The 18,183-nt window shown below is 36.9% G+C and overlaps 2 protein-coding genes across 2 annotated transcripts; both read left to right on the forward strand.

Moving 5' to 3' along the window:
* Nucleotides 1-340: 340 nt before the first annotated feature.
* LOC128857648 (uncharacterized) lies at nucleotides 341-7,456 on the forward strand. Its single transcript, XM_054093396.1, has 3 exons — nucleotides 341-399; nucleotides 6,817-6,982; nucleotides 7,058-7,456. The coding sequence occupies exons 1-3, from the start codon at nucleotides 341-343 to the stop codon at nucleotides 7,454-7,456; spliced, it is 624 nt and encodes a 207-aa protein (XP_053949371.1).
* Nucleotides 7,457-13,226: 5,770 nt separating this feature from the next.
* LOC128856699 (general odorant-binding protein 28a-like) lies at nucleotides 13,227-14,058 on the forward strand. The gene is made up of 3 exons (XM_054092014.1): nucleotides 13,227-13,456; nucleotides 13,532-13,620; nucleotides 13,709-14,058. The coding sequence occupies exons 1-3, from the start codon at nucleotides 13,321-13,323 to the stop codon at nucleotides 13,922-13,924; spliced, it is 441 nt and encodes a 146-aa protein (XP_053947989.1). The 5' UTR covers nucleotides 13,227-13,320; the 3' UTR covers nucleotides 13,925-14,058.
* Nucleotides 14,059-18,183: the final 4,125 nt, after the last annotated feature.

Genomic DNA, 18,183 nt, shown 5'->3' on the forward strand with positions numbered 1-18,183 from the left:
CCCCCACAGGTATGGTTTTTTAAGAGTTTGAGAACTTAAAATGAGATTGCAAAACGGAAATATTGTTGGAATGCATTTTTTTAATTTAAATCTGATAGATGATTTCATGGCATTTATTTTTTTAATATATCCGGTTATGATGTCCGCCGTGGCTACGAGTTACATCAGTCCAATTTCCATCCAGTTCGATCAGTCCAATTTTTGACAACTTTTTTCAATACATCTGGTCGTATGGCATCAATGATGGCTTGAAAAGCGCAATAAATCGATTGTTATGCTATCTGAAAGTCACACCGTCTTGCTGGAATCAAATGTATTTGGAAACAGAAATGCAGTCAGCATGGTTCACATTAGTAAAATTTTTATAGTTAAAGATGTTGGAACTACATGGTCATCATGGTAAGAATTCCACCGGTACTTAACTCAGCATAACCACAACAAAAAAATGTGACCCGCTACCAAACAAACTAAAACTCATATCCAAGCGCAGAAAATACTTGTCTTGCCTCCCCAAAGTCCAAAAAGGAGAACCAGGTCATCGGGCAACACAATGCGTCGCATCCACTCGATTTAAGCTAGTAATAACTAGGTAAGTATTATGAATTGAAAACAAGAAGATACGTGTTAAAAGTACTTTTTTTTATTTTAATTTTTTGTTTTGATTATTTTTATTCTTTGCTTTTTAATTTTTTTTATTATTTTATGTAATTTTAGTAAGTATGAGTAATTGATGCTTTTAAGGTATTCACAATACCTGAGTGCGTACCACCGTTTCAAATGGCTCTGAACTTTGGTACTTGCAAAGACGTCAAGCGGAAAATTATTAGTTTCAATATTAAATTGAATAATTAGTAACTTGAGTGTCATTTTTGCTATTGACTCATAATAAGGTGAAACGATACTACAGGGTGGGCCATGTAAAATTTGCTTTTTGAATCGGCTATAAAAAAAAAAAACTAATCAATATTTTTTCAAAATTGAGTTTTAATTTTGAAGATTGAACATTGCCCTTATGAATGAAAAATAATATCGTTCAAATGATTGCCACGACTGGCTTTACAGTAGGCCATTCGATCAACCCAAATTTTAAGCACATTTTCGATTGTTTGGGCTCCAATTTCATGAATGGCAACTTCGATTTCGTGTTTTAAAGCATCAATCGTCTCTGGATGGTTCACATAGCATTTGTCCTTAACGGCTCTCCACAAAAAATAGTCCAACGGGCTTAAATCACAGCTCCGAGGCGGCCAATTGATATCGGAACTTCGGCTGATTATTCGGTGTTCAAAAACGGTAGCCAAAAGTTCGAGTGTAACTTTGGCAGTGTGACAAGTTGCACCGTCCTGTTGAAACCAAATGTCGGTCATGTCATCCTCTTCAATTTTTGGAAACAAAAACTCGTTGAGCATGTCACGGTAACGCTCGCCATTTACTGTAACCGCGGCTCCTCGCTCATTTTCGAAAAAAAATGGTCCGATGATGCCGCCAGACCAAAAACCGCACCAAACAGTGACTCGTTGTGGATGCATTTGCTTCTCTACAGTAACGTGTGGATTTTCTGAGCCCTAAATCCGACAATTTTGCTTATTGACGTAGCCACCGATGTGAAAATCAGAAGAAGAAGACTCACCACTTTGGAAATAGGTTTTCAATATTTCCCAATTTTGTTCAAGTGTATAGCGTCCCATTTCGTAAATGTCAAACCTTTAAGTAAATTATGAACACATTTGACGTGCCATTTGTGTTACCATTCTCAAAAAAATAGGTGGTTCAAAAAGCAAACGCTATATGGCCCACCCTGTATATGGAACTTTTTTTTAATATTTTTTTAATAGCATAGCAATGCAATGCTGTCTTTACGAATATAAGAATTAATAAAAATCACAAAATGTTAGCTTCCTAGGATAACGTTTTGAGGTGCCCCCAGCCTAATGAAACTTGGAAAAATAAAAAAAAAATTGCATACAGCTATTAATTATCTTTATACAAGGTGGCGCAAAATTAATCCTCATAATTTTTTCAATAAATTTTATACATTTAAACATAATTGGCGCTTAGACCCTTTATTTAATGTTGGCCAAATCTCCTCCTCCAATTTATGCTGTGCAGCTTGATGTTTTCTACAAATAGAGGGCCCTACGTCGCTTACGAACGGCAGATGGTGTTTTTATTAAGAGCTTTTTCAGGCAAAAATGCACTCGGAGATTTGTCATTGATCTTAATTTGGTGTTTCATGCCCAGAGATTTGAACTCAGGCACTTCCGAATGATAATCTCGCACCAACCGGCGGCCGACTTTACTAACTTGTTTGCCAAATACAATAAAAACTATTTTGAGTGATGGAAATCTTTATTTTGACCTTAATGCGTTGGCGTACGACGCATTTTCAAAAATGATAAATCTTATGAGGTAATTAATTTTGCGCCACCTTGTATATGTTTGTAACTTGTTGTCAACTGCTGTACTAAAGTAAAATAGTAATAATAATTTCAATAATAATTAATAAAAACCGACACAGCTTATCACTCACAAAGCAAGCACGCCACTGAAGCCTTTTGATGTCACTAAATTCATCAATAACATTAAATGGCATCATAAGTTACCCTAAAAGGTTATAAAATCAATCTAAAGTTAACAGCAAGTGCAAGATGCAAATGTATGTATAAATGTATGCACGCATTACGTAAATAATTTTGGGAAGTGAAAATGAAAATGTTGAACTTAACACTAGATTTACCAGCTGTTTGAATATACCTATTTCTACCAAAACCGGTCAAAATGACTGATCTTTATAACAAGTGCTCAGCGAGGTTTAAAGCCTTTACGAGTATTTACCTGTAAAAGTAACAAAATAAGTTGATAATATTCTTTGGAACACATAAATAGATTTATGAACTTTATCAATTAATAATAACAATAATAATAATACATTCCAGAGGTTTACAAATTCGGTTTTCCAAATACGCTGAAGGTTTCATTCGTTTCATTCATTTTGCCATTTTCATAGCCTGGTGATAACTAAAGGGTTTTTCAATTGGCGCGGGTCGATTTTGGCGCCCTGAGGCAGCCATTTTGTTTTGGTGAGATCTGTCAAATCTTTTGTTTATTATTCAGTTGTTTATGCCAAATCACCATGGCAAGTTACACGATTGAACAGCACGTTCAAATGATAAAACTTAATTATCAAAATGAGTGTTCATTAACGCAAACGTTGCGCGCATTGCGCCCATTTTTCGGTAGACGTGGTGGCCCTTCCAATTTCTTATGGCCCATATTGAACCATATGGACCTAGACGACATTTGGTTCCAGCAGGACGGCGCTACGTGCCACTCAGCAAACGCCATTTTATTCCATTTCAACATCTACCCGCCCTTATTGAAAAACCCTTTATACATATATATATATATATATATATTAGAGTCACCAAATACAATTTAAGTAACAAATTTATTTGATCCTTCATTTTTATCTTTATGAATTTTCATTATTTTTGACATTTTAACCAACATTTTTGTAATATTCAACATTAATTCGCAAACAATATTAAAGCTCAATGCCAATAAACGGCGTGACAGCAATTTCCAAAAAAAGAAAAACTTATTAGAACAACGCAAATTTTCTTTTCGAAATATTTTGTTGTAAAATTCAAAAGGAACTTTCTCAAACAAAAAAAATCTTTACTATTCATCTCTAATCATACCCTTAGGTTGCTGAAAATCAATAGAAAAGAAAAAACCATATCAGTGCACTATTAAAATATGTTATCTTTTTCTGAATTTAAGTAGTCTGAAATGGACGTTATCTATTTATTATAGAGAAGGAGAAGAAATGACTTGGAAAGTAAATTTTGTTTTGTTTTAGTACACTTAATTCCGAAAAAGATTGCTTTTAAAAACAATGCATATTTCCTTTCGTTTCATCTCGCAACGCTGTGGTGAATTTCATAAGCAGTAATCTGAAGTTTATGGCTGGAAAAATCAGTAACCATTCTCATTCCGCAGGGATGATACATGGTGAAAGATTTAATTGTGTGGCCGATATCATACCGTTATTCGTGCCGAATTTGGCTTGCGAATAACTCCCGTGGCGTGTCAGCCGAAGTCCCCAAGATTTTATTTTTCATCATAGCTAAATAGGAAACCTGGTAATCTATCATCCTTGAGGAAGAAAAAAAATTGCGGGGAACTTTGGCTGGCGCGCCACTTAGGAATTCGGCAGCTGAATTCCGCACGATCATTTCACATTTATTCACACACTCGCCCAAGCAGTCGTTGCTCATATAGCAACGAAGCAACATGAGTGAAGGTTGTGTTCATTTGTTTTCTTACATCACTAAGGCAGTCTTATTGCGTAGTAGCCCAATCAGTCGTTGTTCAGACGGCAACGAAGTTTTATTGGTTGATTTTCGACGTATATCACCAACCAGTCTCAGTTTTTATGTAGACCCTCCTCAAGTGACGTCAGCCCATCAAATTCGCTCAGACCCATATAACGGTCTGTTAAAGAGCTCACCTTTGAAATATTTTACCAATGCACATAACGAATGTTGCTATATAATTTGTATTGCAACATCAATAAAATAATCGTGTCCTCAATGTAGACAAATTACACAAATTCAACAAATTCCTAGGTGCTCACCACGATTTAATGTTTTGTGTTTCATTGCCCAATTCCCAGTACTTTTTTCAAAGAAAATTATCTGTAGAATATACGGGATTCCAGCTAAGATTCAAAGTTTTTTTAGCCATAGCTGGTCAAGACAAAAACGAATGCTTGGGGTCCCGGTGGTGGAGAATTTTCAAAACATCGATTTTTTTTTTTGATATTTCGAAGGTATAGGCTTTTAACCCTAGATCCCTACCCATATTTTACATTGACGTATCCAGGGTGCCTGAGCACCCATAATTTTTATAGATTATATTTTCCAAATAAGACATAAAAGTTCGGTTTTTTTAACTTCAGTGTGTTTATTGATTAAATTTGTATTGAATTGTAAAAAAAAATCACAAAACATGCTTTAGAACATTTGCTACAAATTTTTATTTGATGCTCTCCACATATACATAGGTATTTTGCACTTGCTGCAAAAAGTCTTGCTTTTTCTGTCTTTCTTATGAGGACCGAATCTACATCGCCCTTGATTTATGGTGCCATCAGATGGTGCATCAGGTTCACTGGACGTTTTCAGTATGCCATTTATCATTTCGCGAATATTAGTAGACAAAGTGCGCCAATTTTGGCGCTCTTCCAAAAAAGGTGTTATGAGTTGGAGAGACAAAGTTTTTAAAAAAATACGTGTATTCGGTACATTTTCTTTATTTGTTGCGTTACTTAGGCTCACTAGTATAATCGAGTTTATATATACCAACGCTGTTTAGTAATCCAAAGAAAACGCACAATGGCCATCGAAGGGTTTTACGTGACACTGAATAAGTGTGACTTAGTTGATCAAAAGTATCAACTGCTCCTTTTGTCTTGTTGTAAAAGTCAACCATTTCAGGCAAAACAACAGATTTATCTTTATCAGGTTTAATGTGCATCGTTGATAACAAGGTGAGTATCCTTTTTTGGCTGCCTTTAGGTGGACAGTAAGCTAATAAAGTTAGAGGTCCGCTATATGCAAATTTAGCAGAATTTCTTTGAAAAGATGGTGTATCTTTCATTTGTGAAGGAATTTCTCTCTTTATTTGTTACAAAGTACCAATTAATGTTATGTTCTTTTCCAGTAAAGTAGTAGCGGAAGGTATTGACGTGAACCAATTATCACATGTCAGGTTCCAGTTAGATCCGTGTATGGGAGATGTCAGAGACTGAAGATAATAATCAGCAACTGGTTGTGTTTTCGGTGTACTTTCTTTACCCAAATACGCCTCTGCGTTTATCACATAAAATGATTTTGAGTCACACATCAATATTATTTTTATACCATATTTGTCAGGTTTATTAGGTATATACATTCGAAATTGGCATCGGCCTCTGAACGCAAGCAATTGCTTATCTATTGTACAACAACTTGTTGGAGTGTAAGAACTGGTGCTTTTCTTCACAATCTCATCAAGTAATTCTCTTATTGGAGCTAATCGATCTTCTCTACGACGTTCCTCACGAGTATTTTTATCGTCGAATCTCAAACAGTTTGTTAGGAACTCAAATCTGGATCCAGACATTGTTGCTCTAAAATATGATACTCCTGTGTCTTCATCAAATAATTCTTTTACCGTGACAGAATTCATCTCTAAAACTCCAGACAAATAATATAAACCCATCAAGACTTTTATTTCAGTAGTGGTAGTGTTCCGAGTGTACGATGGCCTAATACTTGTAGAGCTATCATCTTCGGCGTAGTTTTGGCGATCGTTTTTATATTTTTGACGTTGTAAATTGACTTCAGCATTAGTGTAACACAAAATACGTTGGAGAGATTCGTCATCAAAAAATAAAGACCAAGCTTCTAATGGTGCAGAAATTTGTTTGGTACGTCCTTTATTACCAGGTGGGTGTAATATAATCAGCCCTATCATAGAATCCGTCCTAGACTGTTTTTCGTAGAAACTAAGAAATTCGAATAGCTCCGAACGCACATTCGAAATTCGTAGAGTAGCATTCACTGAATACACTCGTAACGTCAAATCTTACCGTTTCGTACAATTTTTCTACGACAACGTTAGACTAACGGACAAAAATTAGAAGTAGTAATAAAAAGAAAATTTAAAAGGAGAAAAATAAGAAAGCTGTAAAATGTAAGTCCTATATTAACTAAACTATAAATAAAAAGGAATTTTTTAAGTATATGAACTTTTATTTGATTTTTACAGGTACAAAGTTGTAACAACACGTCAGCAGTATGCCAGTTTGTTGGAGCTAATAAAAGAGAAGCCAGAAATTGCTCAGGGGTTCTCCAAATGCTCGAAGGAAGAGGTAGCCGAGTTTTGGCAAAATGTTGCGAAGCAGCTTAACAGTATAGGCCCACCAACCAAAGATGTATCAACCGGGAAAATGTAATAAAGGGCTGTATATAAGTACATTAACCGTTTGCACAACATATTTTTATTTCAGGTGTGGTTAGATTGGAAGGCTTATATAAAGCGAAAATTGTCCGAAAACAAGAGGGAGCAAACAACAACTGGCGGTGGTCGATATAAGCAGCACCACTTTAATGAGATGGAAGAAGAAGTCATCAGACTGACCGCTTTAGAGACCAGCACACACGGTATCCCAGGCGCAGTAAGTGTGGGACTACCTGCTACTGTCGAGGCAGAGAATAGTGGACCCGATCCGGACGTATCCATGCTGTCGGATAACTGCAGTCCTTCTTTCACGAGACGTGCACCAACTGTCCAAAAGCGAGTCGGTACAAGTACTGCAGATCTTATAAAAGAGCAGATAGCGCTTCAAAAGGACTTCCAAGCAAAGAGTCTGCAGCATTTTGGCACCATAGAAACATGGAGTGCTTGAATGAAAATGAAATAAAACAACAAATGTTAGAAGTAGAGAATAAGAGCCTCGAAGCGTTGTCAAAAAAAAAAATTAATACACATTTTTTATTGAAAACTACAAATGTTTACTGTGCCTTACTTGTATGTATATATGTATTGTATATATATCGTATTTACTAGGTATGGCTAGACTGGAAGGCTTATATTAAAAGGAAGCTAGCGGAAAACAAAAAAGAACAGTCATACATATAATACATAATACATATAATTCTTGCTATTTTTTAATTGAATACTATAGTCGTGTTAATGTTGAAGATATAGATTCCCTAATCCGAATAGCTGCATCAGTATATGTTGAAGGAGAAGGTTCATACGTTTGATTAAAATGGTTTTCTTCAACATTTTCTGAAAAATCATCAACCACGCGATAATGGATACAAATATTGTGCAATGCTGCGGCAACGTTCACTATTTGGCAAACCTTCATAGGTTCATAATAAAGCTCACGAGCACCCAGAAGGCATCTGATTCGGTCCTTAAATACACCTATGGTCCTTTCTATAATATTTCTGGCTTTTGCATGTATTTTATTGTAGTTTCCTTCGGCGCTTCCTGTTGTAGGTGAACGAAAAGGTGTCATTAACCATGGCTCTAAAGCATATCCAGCGTCTTCTGTGGAATAAATAAAATCATTTTAGCAAAAAATTATTCAAACGGCCTATATGTGTATGCACATACCCAAAAGCCAAGTGTTTCGTTCGCCGTTTAGGTATTTATTTTCAATTTCGCGCGCTGCTTACGTTCCAAATATGAGCATCGTGGTTGCTGCCAGGATACTGCGCATTCACGTAGCGAATTCTCATTTTATTATCGCATATCTGCAATAAAAAAAAAATTAGAAAGATATTTGAAATATCAGTTTTTTCAAGACTTACAATCATAGCATTGATGCTATAGTACCCTTTACGATTAAAATACAGGAATTTGTCCTTAGCTGGCGCAACAATTTTAATGTGTGTTCCGTCTAAACATAAAATCGCACCAGGAAATCCATATTTTTGATAAAAGTCCATCTTTGCTCTCCGCAAAAAAACGTAATACGGAAGACAAATGCTGGAGCGAAGAGATGGAGCACGACCTCATTGAGCGTGCATTTCCATCTAGGACACTTAAGACGTACAAAAACGCCGCCTTATTCAAGCGGTAATTTTTAGTTTCATGAAGTTATGAAGTTATTCCTATACTTACATTGTGTCCTCGACATCGAGCGGATTGCTTGCGTCCCTTAATATTTTTCGTTGAATTTTCATATTCGATCTACTTCTTTCACCTTCCGCCTCCACCAACATTATAGAAAATATCAACGAAGAATCCATAACACTTAAAAGCTTTGTTTTTCCAATATATATTGCAGTCTAATTAAATTTATTTACGCTTGTCTTTATTGAAATTTTAATTTATTGCAAAACATTTGATTTCGAAACGTCAAAATTTAAAATATGCGTATGGCAACATCTTTTTCGAATTCACATGGGTTGCATGATAAAAAATTGCTCCGATTCGGAGCGGACATTTACATTCGGAGATTTGCTACGATGGATTGTGTGATAGGGCAGAATGTTTCGTCGAGGAGTTCGCCCAGATGATTGCGGAGCTTCTCCACTCCATATATATCTGTTTGAGCCGTACATTCTTTTGGGCACATCGAACACTTTTAGAAAATCACTTGTTCTTTCTGGTAAGTTATCCAATATTTTGTCCTCCTCTGAAGAAGTTTCTTCGTCAAGAAAATCTTGAATGATTTCATCCGGCTCAGCGTCTGAGTCTACACCTCCAACAAATTCATCTTCATCAGAATCACACTCGAGAAGTCGCTCAATGATATCACCACTCCACTGTCTTCTGGAACCCGCCATTTCACTTTACTGCTTACAACACTAAATCCACAAAATAAATGTACTTTGTAACACAAAAACAATAAAATCACTTTGTTTACAGCTTAGAAATTCAAAATCACTTTATTTGCAGTTTTTAAATGGAAATTCATTTTGTGCGCAGTTTAAAAGCAGCACAAATACTAGAACAAAAATTTAACTTATTTTCCTACCCATTGGTGTTACAGCACACAATGCTAATTGTTTAAACCACTTACCGGCGGAAAAATTATTTTAAAACTGATGAAATGTCAAGGACGGGTGATATTATGAAAATAGGCAAAACAAAAAAATGTGCACCGCCAAATAAAAATATGACACCACTTTGATTAAACAGCAGGGTGCCTGGGCACCCTGGGTAGGGCTCTAGGGTTAAGAATATGCTGTCAAATTTTTGGAAGGATATTTCCAGTATTTTCGATTTTACAGCCGTTTTAGCAGGTAGAGTCAGATTCATCACGCGGCGGCATCAATGGTCGCAAATATCCCCCCTCAAAGCATTAAACTCAATTATCTCGAAACTATATTTTTCGGCCTAGTGTTGTCAAAAAAAATAAAAACTATTCAACCGAAATTTGAAATTTGAAATTTAAAATTTTAATATGGTGTTCACAACATCAATGGCTCTTGTCCGTACTAGAATCATATTTCATCATTTTTTTCTAGTACGGAACATAGGTACAGTCATACTTATTAATAATTTCATAATTCAAATTATTAAAATTAAAAAAAATTAAAATTTTTAAAATTAAAAAAAGTTACTTACTTACTTACTTAGGTGGCCATAACAACCCGTTACCGAGTTACGGCCGACCTCACTAGCTCTCTCCAGGCGCCTCTGCTCCGCGCGCGCCTTCTCCAATTCTGTACACCAAGCGACCATAGGGTTTCCTCCACCTGGTCTTTCCACCGGAGCAATGGTCTTCCTCTGCGTCGGCTCCCCTGGACTTCGCCCTCGAACACCTTTTTTGCTGGAGCTTCTTCATCCATACGCACGACATGCCCTAGCCAACGCAGGCGTTGGACGGCGATGCGTTGAACTACGTCAATGTCGGCGTAGAGCTCATACAGCTCGTCATTCATTCTTGAACGGTAGACTTCGCCAACGCGCACAGAACCGAAGATCTTCCGAAGAACTTTTCTCTCGAACACCCCAAGAGCGGCTGCATTGCTTTGTGACACTACCGATGCCTCTGCGCCATAAGGCAACACGGGTATGATGAGCGTCTTGTAAAGTGTCAGTTTGGTCATGCGAGAGAGGGCTCGACTACTCAATTGCTTACTTAGCCCATAGTAACAAATATTAGCAAGAGTGATTCTCCGTTTGATCTCCAGGCTGATATCGTTGTTGCTGTTAACGGCGGTGCCAAGATAAATAAATTCCGGCACAACTTCGAAAGTATAGTTGTCCGCAATGACGTGCGTTCCTACACGCCGTGTGTTCCGCGTTGTAGACAGCATATACTTTGTTTTACCCTCGTTCACCGCCAGACCCACTCGTGATGATTCCTTCTCGATAGCAGAAAACGCAGCCGTGACATCTCGCTTACAGCGGCCGATAATGTCAATGTCATCGGCGTACGCAAGGAGCTGGACACATTTGTAGAAAATAGTGCCATTACGATGAACACCTGCTTTTCGGAGCACCCCTTCCATCACGAAGTTGAAGAGGTTGCATGACAGTGGATCGCCTTGTCTGAAACCTCGAATGGTACTGAATGGCTCGGAGAGGTTATTTCCTACCTTGACGGAGCTGGTTGTGTTGCTCAACGTCATTCTGCAAAGCCGTATGAGCTTTGCTGGTATACCGAACTCAGACATGGTGGCGTACAGGCAATCCCTTATCGGGCTATCGAACGCAGCTTTATAGTCGACAAAAAGATGATGGGTGTCGACTTGCTTTTCATGGGTCTTTTCCAGGATTTGGCGTAATGTGAAAATCTGGTCGATGGTGGACTTACCACTTCTGAAGCCGCACTGATAAGGCCCGATCAGTGTGTTGGCAAACGGCTTAAGTCTTCCACATAGGACGCTAGACAGGACCTTGTACGCGATGGTTAGAAGACTGATGCCCCGGTAGTTGGTGCAGATCGTCGGGTCACCCTTCTTCAGTACAGGACAAAGGACACTGAGATTCCAATCGTCGGGCATGCTTTCTGCTAGCCATATTTTGCAAATGAGCTGATGCATGCTCCCTATCAGCACATCGCCGCCAGTCTTGAACAATTCAGCGGGCAAGCCGTCAGCGCCAGCCGCTTTGTTATCCTTGAGCCGCTGAATGGCAACTCTGACTTTTAAAAAAAGTTATTTTTTTCATATTTGTATGTAAAAGAAGTTAAATAAAAAGCCTAAAAAATTCAAATAACGTTTTTCATTTTTTTATTGTATAAAAATATCTGAAAATACCCTACATTTTCGAGCTCTAGACCACCGGGACCCCTTTAGGACGTGTTTAATTTCAGCACGGCTATTTGATTTATTAATAGCGCTTAACTTTTGATTTCCCAAACATCTCTAGCGTTAAGTTTTGGTTTTCTACCACTTCTCTTGGAGCATCCGTACTTCTCTTTCAAATTGATAAGTTCATAGATTAAAAATCGTTTGAAAAAATTTTTAATTTTCTTAGTACTGTTACTGTGTTCGTGTTCGCAACTGTGTATCACCAAAACAAAATTTAAAAACATGTGTTCGATATGTACAATTGGCGCTTACACCCATTTTAGGAGTTTGGCCGAGCTCCTGCTCCTATTTGTGGCGTGTGTCTTGTTATTGTTCCACAAATGGAAAGACCAACAGTTTTGAGCCGACTCCGAACGGCAGATAGTTTTTATGAGGAGCTTTTTAATGGCAGAAATACACTCGGAGGTTTCCCATTGTCTGCCGAGGGGCGAGCGCTATTAGAAAAAACTTTTTCTAAATTTTTATGTTTCACAGAGATTCGAACCTACGTTCTCTCTGAACTCCGAATGGTAGTCACGCACCAACCCATTCGGCTACGGCAACCGCTTATTTGGCACTTATACCTTAATATTCAAATAAAGCTTTGATAAGTTGATACTTTTCAATAAGGTTGTAAAAACATTGTTTTGGTATAGTTTTCAGTCAAAACGTTTGCCTAGATACTCACGCTTTAATACTGATGCATATCTTTTAATGAATTACTTTTTCAATACAAACATGTATACAGCAACACCCTGCTAATGGGGCAAACCATTTATGATCCACAGATTTTTTAACGGTAAAAAAATGTTGACATCGGGGCAATAGTTTTTGAGTGATGCTATTTCGAAGAAATTTTCTACGATTTTATACATATGTACGTATGTAGAGATGTAGAGGTTTGACTGAATATTAATTACTTATATATACGTATGTATGTATGTATGTGTGCACATCTACTGTAAATATTTAAGTACAAAAGCGTGAGTACTTTATTTTCTAATCAAGCCTTTAATGTTTTGTTTGCGATTTTTCAAAAACGCGGGTGCAAAAATGTATGTACGGCTGCGCCCACATGTGTGTGTGTATGTGTATCGCGTCAACCCTCTACCCAATGACCAAGCGTAAAACAATTGGACGGCAACGGATACGGTACTTTGTATGTATAGACGCCAAGGTATCTGATGCAGAGGTAACTTATAATTTCACAGCTGAGAGATTTAATTTCAGCAACGAATAACAATGATAGTAAATAATAATTCAATTATAAACAATTTGAAAGCCCAAAAACAGTAAACACACATATTCTTACACATATTGCAACAATAGATTTGCACCTTTGTAGTATGTGCATGCTAATGTAAGTATGCTAAATATATCGGAAGTGGAGATGCTCGCATATAAATAGCCCAGCCAACTTGAAGAGAGCAGCAATAAAACTTTTGAAGTCGGCTAGCTCAAATCAAATCAAAGTTTAGTTTTTACAATTTATTGTATTTACACATTTACAATGGCCAAACTCATCCTGATAGCTATATTTTGCATCTTGAGCGGAACACTCTCCAAAGCCTTCAACAAAGAGGAGGCAATTAAGCAGTTCGTGACCAGAATGGAGGAATGCCGCGAAGAAGTTGGTGCTGCTTCCTGTAAGTATGGAGTTTTATTATAAAAACAAATGTATTGCTTAGTTTCTGCAATACCTAACGGTTAATATTCCACAGCCGATATTGAGGAATTGGTCAAAAAACTTCCTGCCGCTGGCAAAGAAGGCAAATGCTTACGCGCTTGCTTGATGAAGAAATACGGGGTGGTAAGTGTTTCTCAGCAAATATTAGGTTTTCTTCAAGAGTTTGGCATTTTATCTAAATAACATTTAATTTTACTATATTAAAATTTAGATGAACGATGGTGGCAAATTCATTACGGCGGTTGCCTTAGAACATGCCGCGACATACGCAGACGGCGATGAGACAAAAATGAAGACGGCCACTGAAATCATAGACGCTTGTGCGGGTACCGCAGTACCGGATGATCCTTGTGAGGCAGCAGAAGTCTACGGTCATTGTTTCATGGAGCAAGCAAAAGCTCACGGCATAGAAAAATTTGAGTTTTAAAAAATCGAATCCCACAGTTAGAACCAAGTTCTAAGCAAATTTATCTTCTTTTACCGACCTGTACTGTTCTAAATATTTATTGTAATTTAATTTTTTGTGCGTTAAAGCAATTGAATATACATATACATATATATGAACATGAACCAAATGTGTTAAATTTTAATCATTCTTGAAATTGACCATGGCCTTGTGATGAATTTAATAATAAATGAACAGAGGCAGTAAGATATTATTGAATAACATAAGAGCAGAACGACACTCACAGAACAACTTATGGGTGTCGAAAAGAACTTCATATCAAAGAAACTTGCGGACTTCCTAATGAGGACAAACATTTAGCCACATTCCTAACAATTAAGGGCTCTACTATACATACCACTAAACGTTGCGTTTAAAGTCTCAAAATTTTTTAAAGTAAAAATAAATAACGCTACTGACATTGAACCAAAAACGGCCGTAATGGGCGTCCAGAAACGACTCATTGATCTTCCACAGGTTGCGCCATCCGTTAAAACATATTTGGGAACTAGCGGACGGAAATCTTACCACACTCGCCGTATAGCCTAGATATTGCCCTTCCCGACTACCACTTGATTCAATCAATACAGCATGCCTTGTCGGGAATACGTTTCACTGGTGTTAAAGGTATCAAAAATTGGGTCGATACGTTTTTGGCCTCAAGAGGTGAGCGGTACTATTGGAACGGAATTTATGCGCTACCTCAAATATGTGAAAGAGTTGTAGCTGCTGAAGGAAATTTCTTTGAATAAATTATGTTGTAGCAGTTCCTCAAAGTCAAGAAGAAATTCTTCAAAATATACTTGCGCTGCCAAAAATATATTCGCAATAGAAAATAACGCATTTAAAAATTTTCAAATTAAAAAAAACAAAGAATGCATTCTAAAAATATTGAAATGATGTAATATATCGAAAAGTTCCATCAGTATTTCCATGATGTATGATGATGTACTTCAGTATTTCCATAGTGTAATTGCGAATACAAAGTTAAAGTTTAATCAATTTGTTCAAATTATGAGTCAGCCCAACTTGGAATATTTAACTTCTAAAAAATGCGTTTAAAATTTTTTTACGATACACGAAATTCTTAGCCAATTAAGCAAAATCTTCAGCACATTAAATGGTTTGGATAATTTTTTTCGTGAAAAAGATTTTGGCCCGCATCCCACTGAAAATGGCTTTTGGAAATAATGTGTTTGGCACTTCAAGAAACTAGTATAACTCTGTCATAGTCCTGATCAGCCAATATAACAATCAATTTATTCCAAACGAAGTTCCGGGAAAAATAGTTTCACGATATTCTGCAGCAATTTGGTCGCCAAGTTAGCCCGATTGAACCCAATTTATTATTTTATTGAATAGCCCCCTAGACTTTTTTATGCTGTGATCTTTACCCTCATTCATGGTGATTTCCTGTGAACGCATTATTGAAGATCTTTGCGACCGCCATTTGTAAACAAAAACCGCTGAAGATGTGTCGTCATCCATAGTTTATGTTTTTACTTTTGTTGGTGTTCTGTTTAAGGTTGAACAAAAATTTAAAAAATGCTCGAATAAGTGCTTTAAATTAATAGAATATATACTGGAAAACTTTTTAGATTTAAAAATGGAGTGAAAATTGTCATGCGAACAAGGCATTTGCGCGTTTCACCCAAATTAAAACTTGTTAATTAAATGTTCTTCAGTGTTTTTTCACAAAAAAATTAAGAAGTTTCTACATCAAAGGAATGTATTTTAATTACCTTTCCAATCTTGTGCTTTGGTTTTACAAACTGTTGACTATTTTGACAGTTCACTTTCAAGAATGATAGAGAAACAAATGCGACTTTCGAATTCGCCGTGTCGTAAGAGAAAATGGATAAATAAGCAAAAGGAAGGGGAATTACTTGTTTGTGAAGACGGAGAGTAGGCAAAAGCAATGGAAGCAACCAAACACAAGGAATTATACGCACACACACATACTTTCTAACCACGGCGTCTTCCGCATAAAACGCAAAAACTAGTTTAACTTAGTTTAAATCTTTTTTTTTATTTTTTTATTTATTTTTTTTTTTTTTTTATTTTAAAACTTTATTTTGTATTCTGTCTATACTTACAATTCTTAGAAGACATTTTACAAATATTTGGTTACATTTAAGAGTGGCTTTGATTTTAGTATTAAAGGAATATTTCCAGTGAAATATCCTTTCTATTAAATAAATTCAATATTTTATAGATGGCTCTTGGACGAGCTGAATTGGTGTTTTTCTTTTCAACCTTAAAAAAGACATGATGGTGACATCAGGGTAGAGGCCAGTTCATTTGGGTGCGATTGAAGTCGATTTCGGTATTTACTGGTTACATTTTGTATTTCCTCTTTTATTGAAGGGATGTCTAGGTCCCGATGAATTTGGGCATTTGTCACGTACCACGGAGCGTTGACTAGGGTGCGTAGAGTCTTGGACTGGAAACGCTGCAGGATTTCCAAGTTTGAATTTGACGCAGTACCCCACAGTTGGATTCCGTAAGTCCAGACTGGTTTTATCACAGATTTGTAGAGGATAAGTTTGTTGTCCATTGATAGGGTGGATTTGCGGTTTAGCAGCCAGTACATATTACGAAATATTAAACCTAGAGCTTTCCTTTTTGTAAAGATATGCGTTTTCCACGTAAGCCGTTTATCCAAATGAATGCCGAGATATTGCGGAATTGGAATACGGTTTAAGTTGATTTGAGGGCAGGTGGTTCTTTTTGTGGTAAAGGTTACGTGTTGGGATTTATGTTCGTTTACTTTCAACCGCCAGCTCCGGAGCCATTTGGAGATTTTATTTATGCTTATTTGGAGCATATAAGAGGCTTCTACGGGATCCACTGCTGTCGCCATAATAGCGGTGTCATCGGCAAAAGTGCCAGTTAGTACACCTTTTGTGGTTGGCAGATCGCGAGTAAAAATTAAGTAGAGGATTGGACCTAATATACTGCCTTGTGGGACCCCAGCTTTAATTTGTTGGAAATTGGAAATTTCATTTTCGTAATTTACGTAGAACATTCGTTGGTTTAGATATGATTTAAGGAGCAAATAGGCATTTAGTGGTAATTTCTTTTTTATTTTAAAGAGTAGGCCTTGATGCCACACTCGGTCGAAGGCTTGTGATATGTCCAGGAAAACTGCTGAACAGATTTGTTTTCGATCGAGCGCTGTTTGTATTTTTTCGACAAGTCTATGGACTTGCTCAATTGTCGAATGCTCATTCCTGAAACCAAACTGATGTTTCGGAATTATTTGTTTGCGTTCGATAAAAACCATTAAACGTTTAAGGAAGATCTTTTCAAAAACTTTTGACAGTATTGGTAGAAGACTGATAGGGCGATAGGATTTCACTTCATCGCCTGGTTTTCCTGTTTTGAGCACCATTTTAATTTCTGCTACTTTCCATTGAGCTGGGAAAATGTTTCTGGTTAAGCACGCATTAAACAAATAGGTAATGAAATTATAGGGTTCAGGAGGTAGTTTTTTGAGAATTTCGGCCGTGATGCGATCATATCCTGGGGCCTTGTGATCTTTTAGCTTTTTAATAGTGCTAACTATTTCACTTTTGGTGAACTTTTTCATTGGTAGCTCCATTTGGTAGGGTTCGTTTAAAAAGGCAGCAACAGTGCTGTCAAAACAAAGATCAGCTTCAGTATCGTTTGGTGTAAAAATATCTTTTAGATATTTAGAAAAAAGCTCAGATTTCTCGATTGCGGTTTTCGCCCATGAACCATCTTTTTTACGAAGTGGAGGACGGTGCTCTTTTGTGGTACTTACTTTTTTGCTGACTTTCCACAGGGAATAATTGGTGAGGTGTGTTGGTTCCAAACCCCATAGAAACTGCCTCATTTCTTTATCGTGTTGCTCTTTCAATAATAATTTTATTTCTTTTGATAATTTGTTAAAACGGCTTTTATATTCAGGAAATCTTGTTTGTTGCCATATTTTTCTTGCCTGGCGTTTCTCTTTCAGTTTGTTTCTTAGGAAGATACCGATGTTTGAATTTCTTTGAGTACGAGTATGAGGACTCACATAAGTGGTGGATGACCACGCTGCATCCTGGATGCATTTTGTTAGATATTCAGTAGCCTCGAATATATCTTCCTCGTTTTTTAGAGCAACTTTTATGCCAAGTGTCGACGTCAAAATGGTTTTAAATTGAGTCCAATTTGTACGGCTGTTGGTAAGTTGGCAGTTTTGGGGCCTATTTTCGAGTTTACCATTTATTGTG

This window comes from Anastrepha ludens, chromosome 3 (genome assembly GCF_028408465.1).
Source record: "Anastrepha ludens isolate Willacy chromosome 3, idAnaLude1.1, whole genome shotgun sequence".
Lineage (NCBI taxonomy): Eukaryota > Metazoa > Arthropoda > Insecta > Diptera > Tephritidae > Anastrepha > Anastrepha ludens.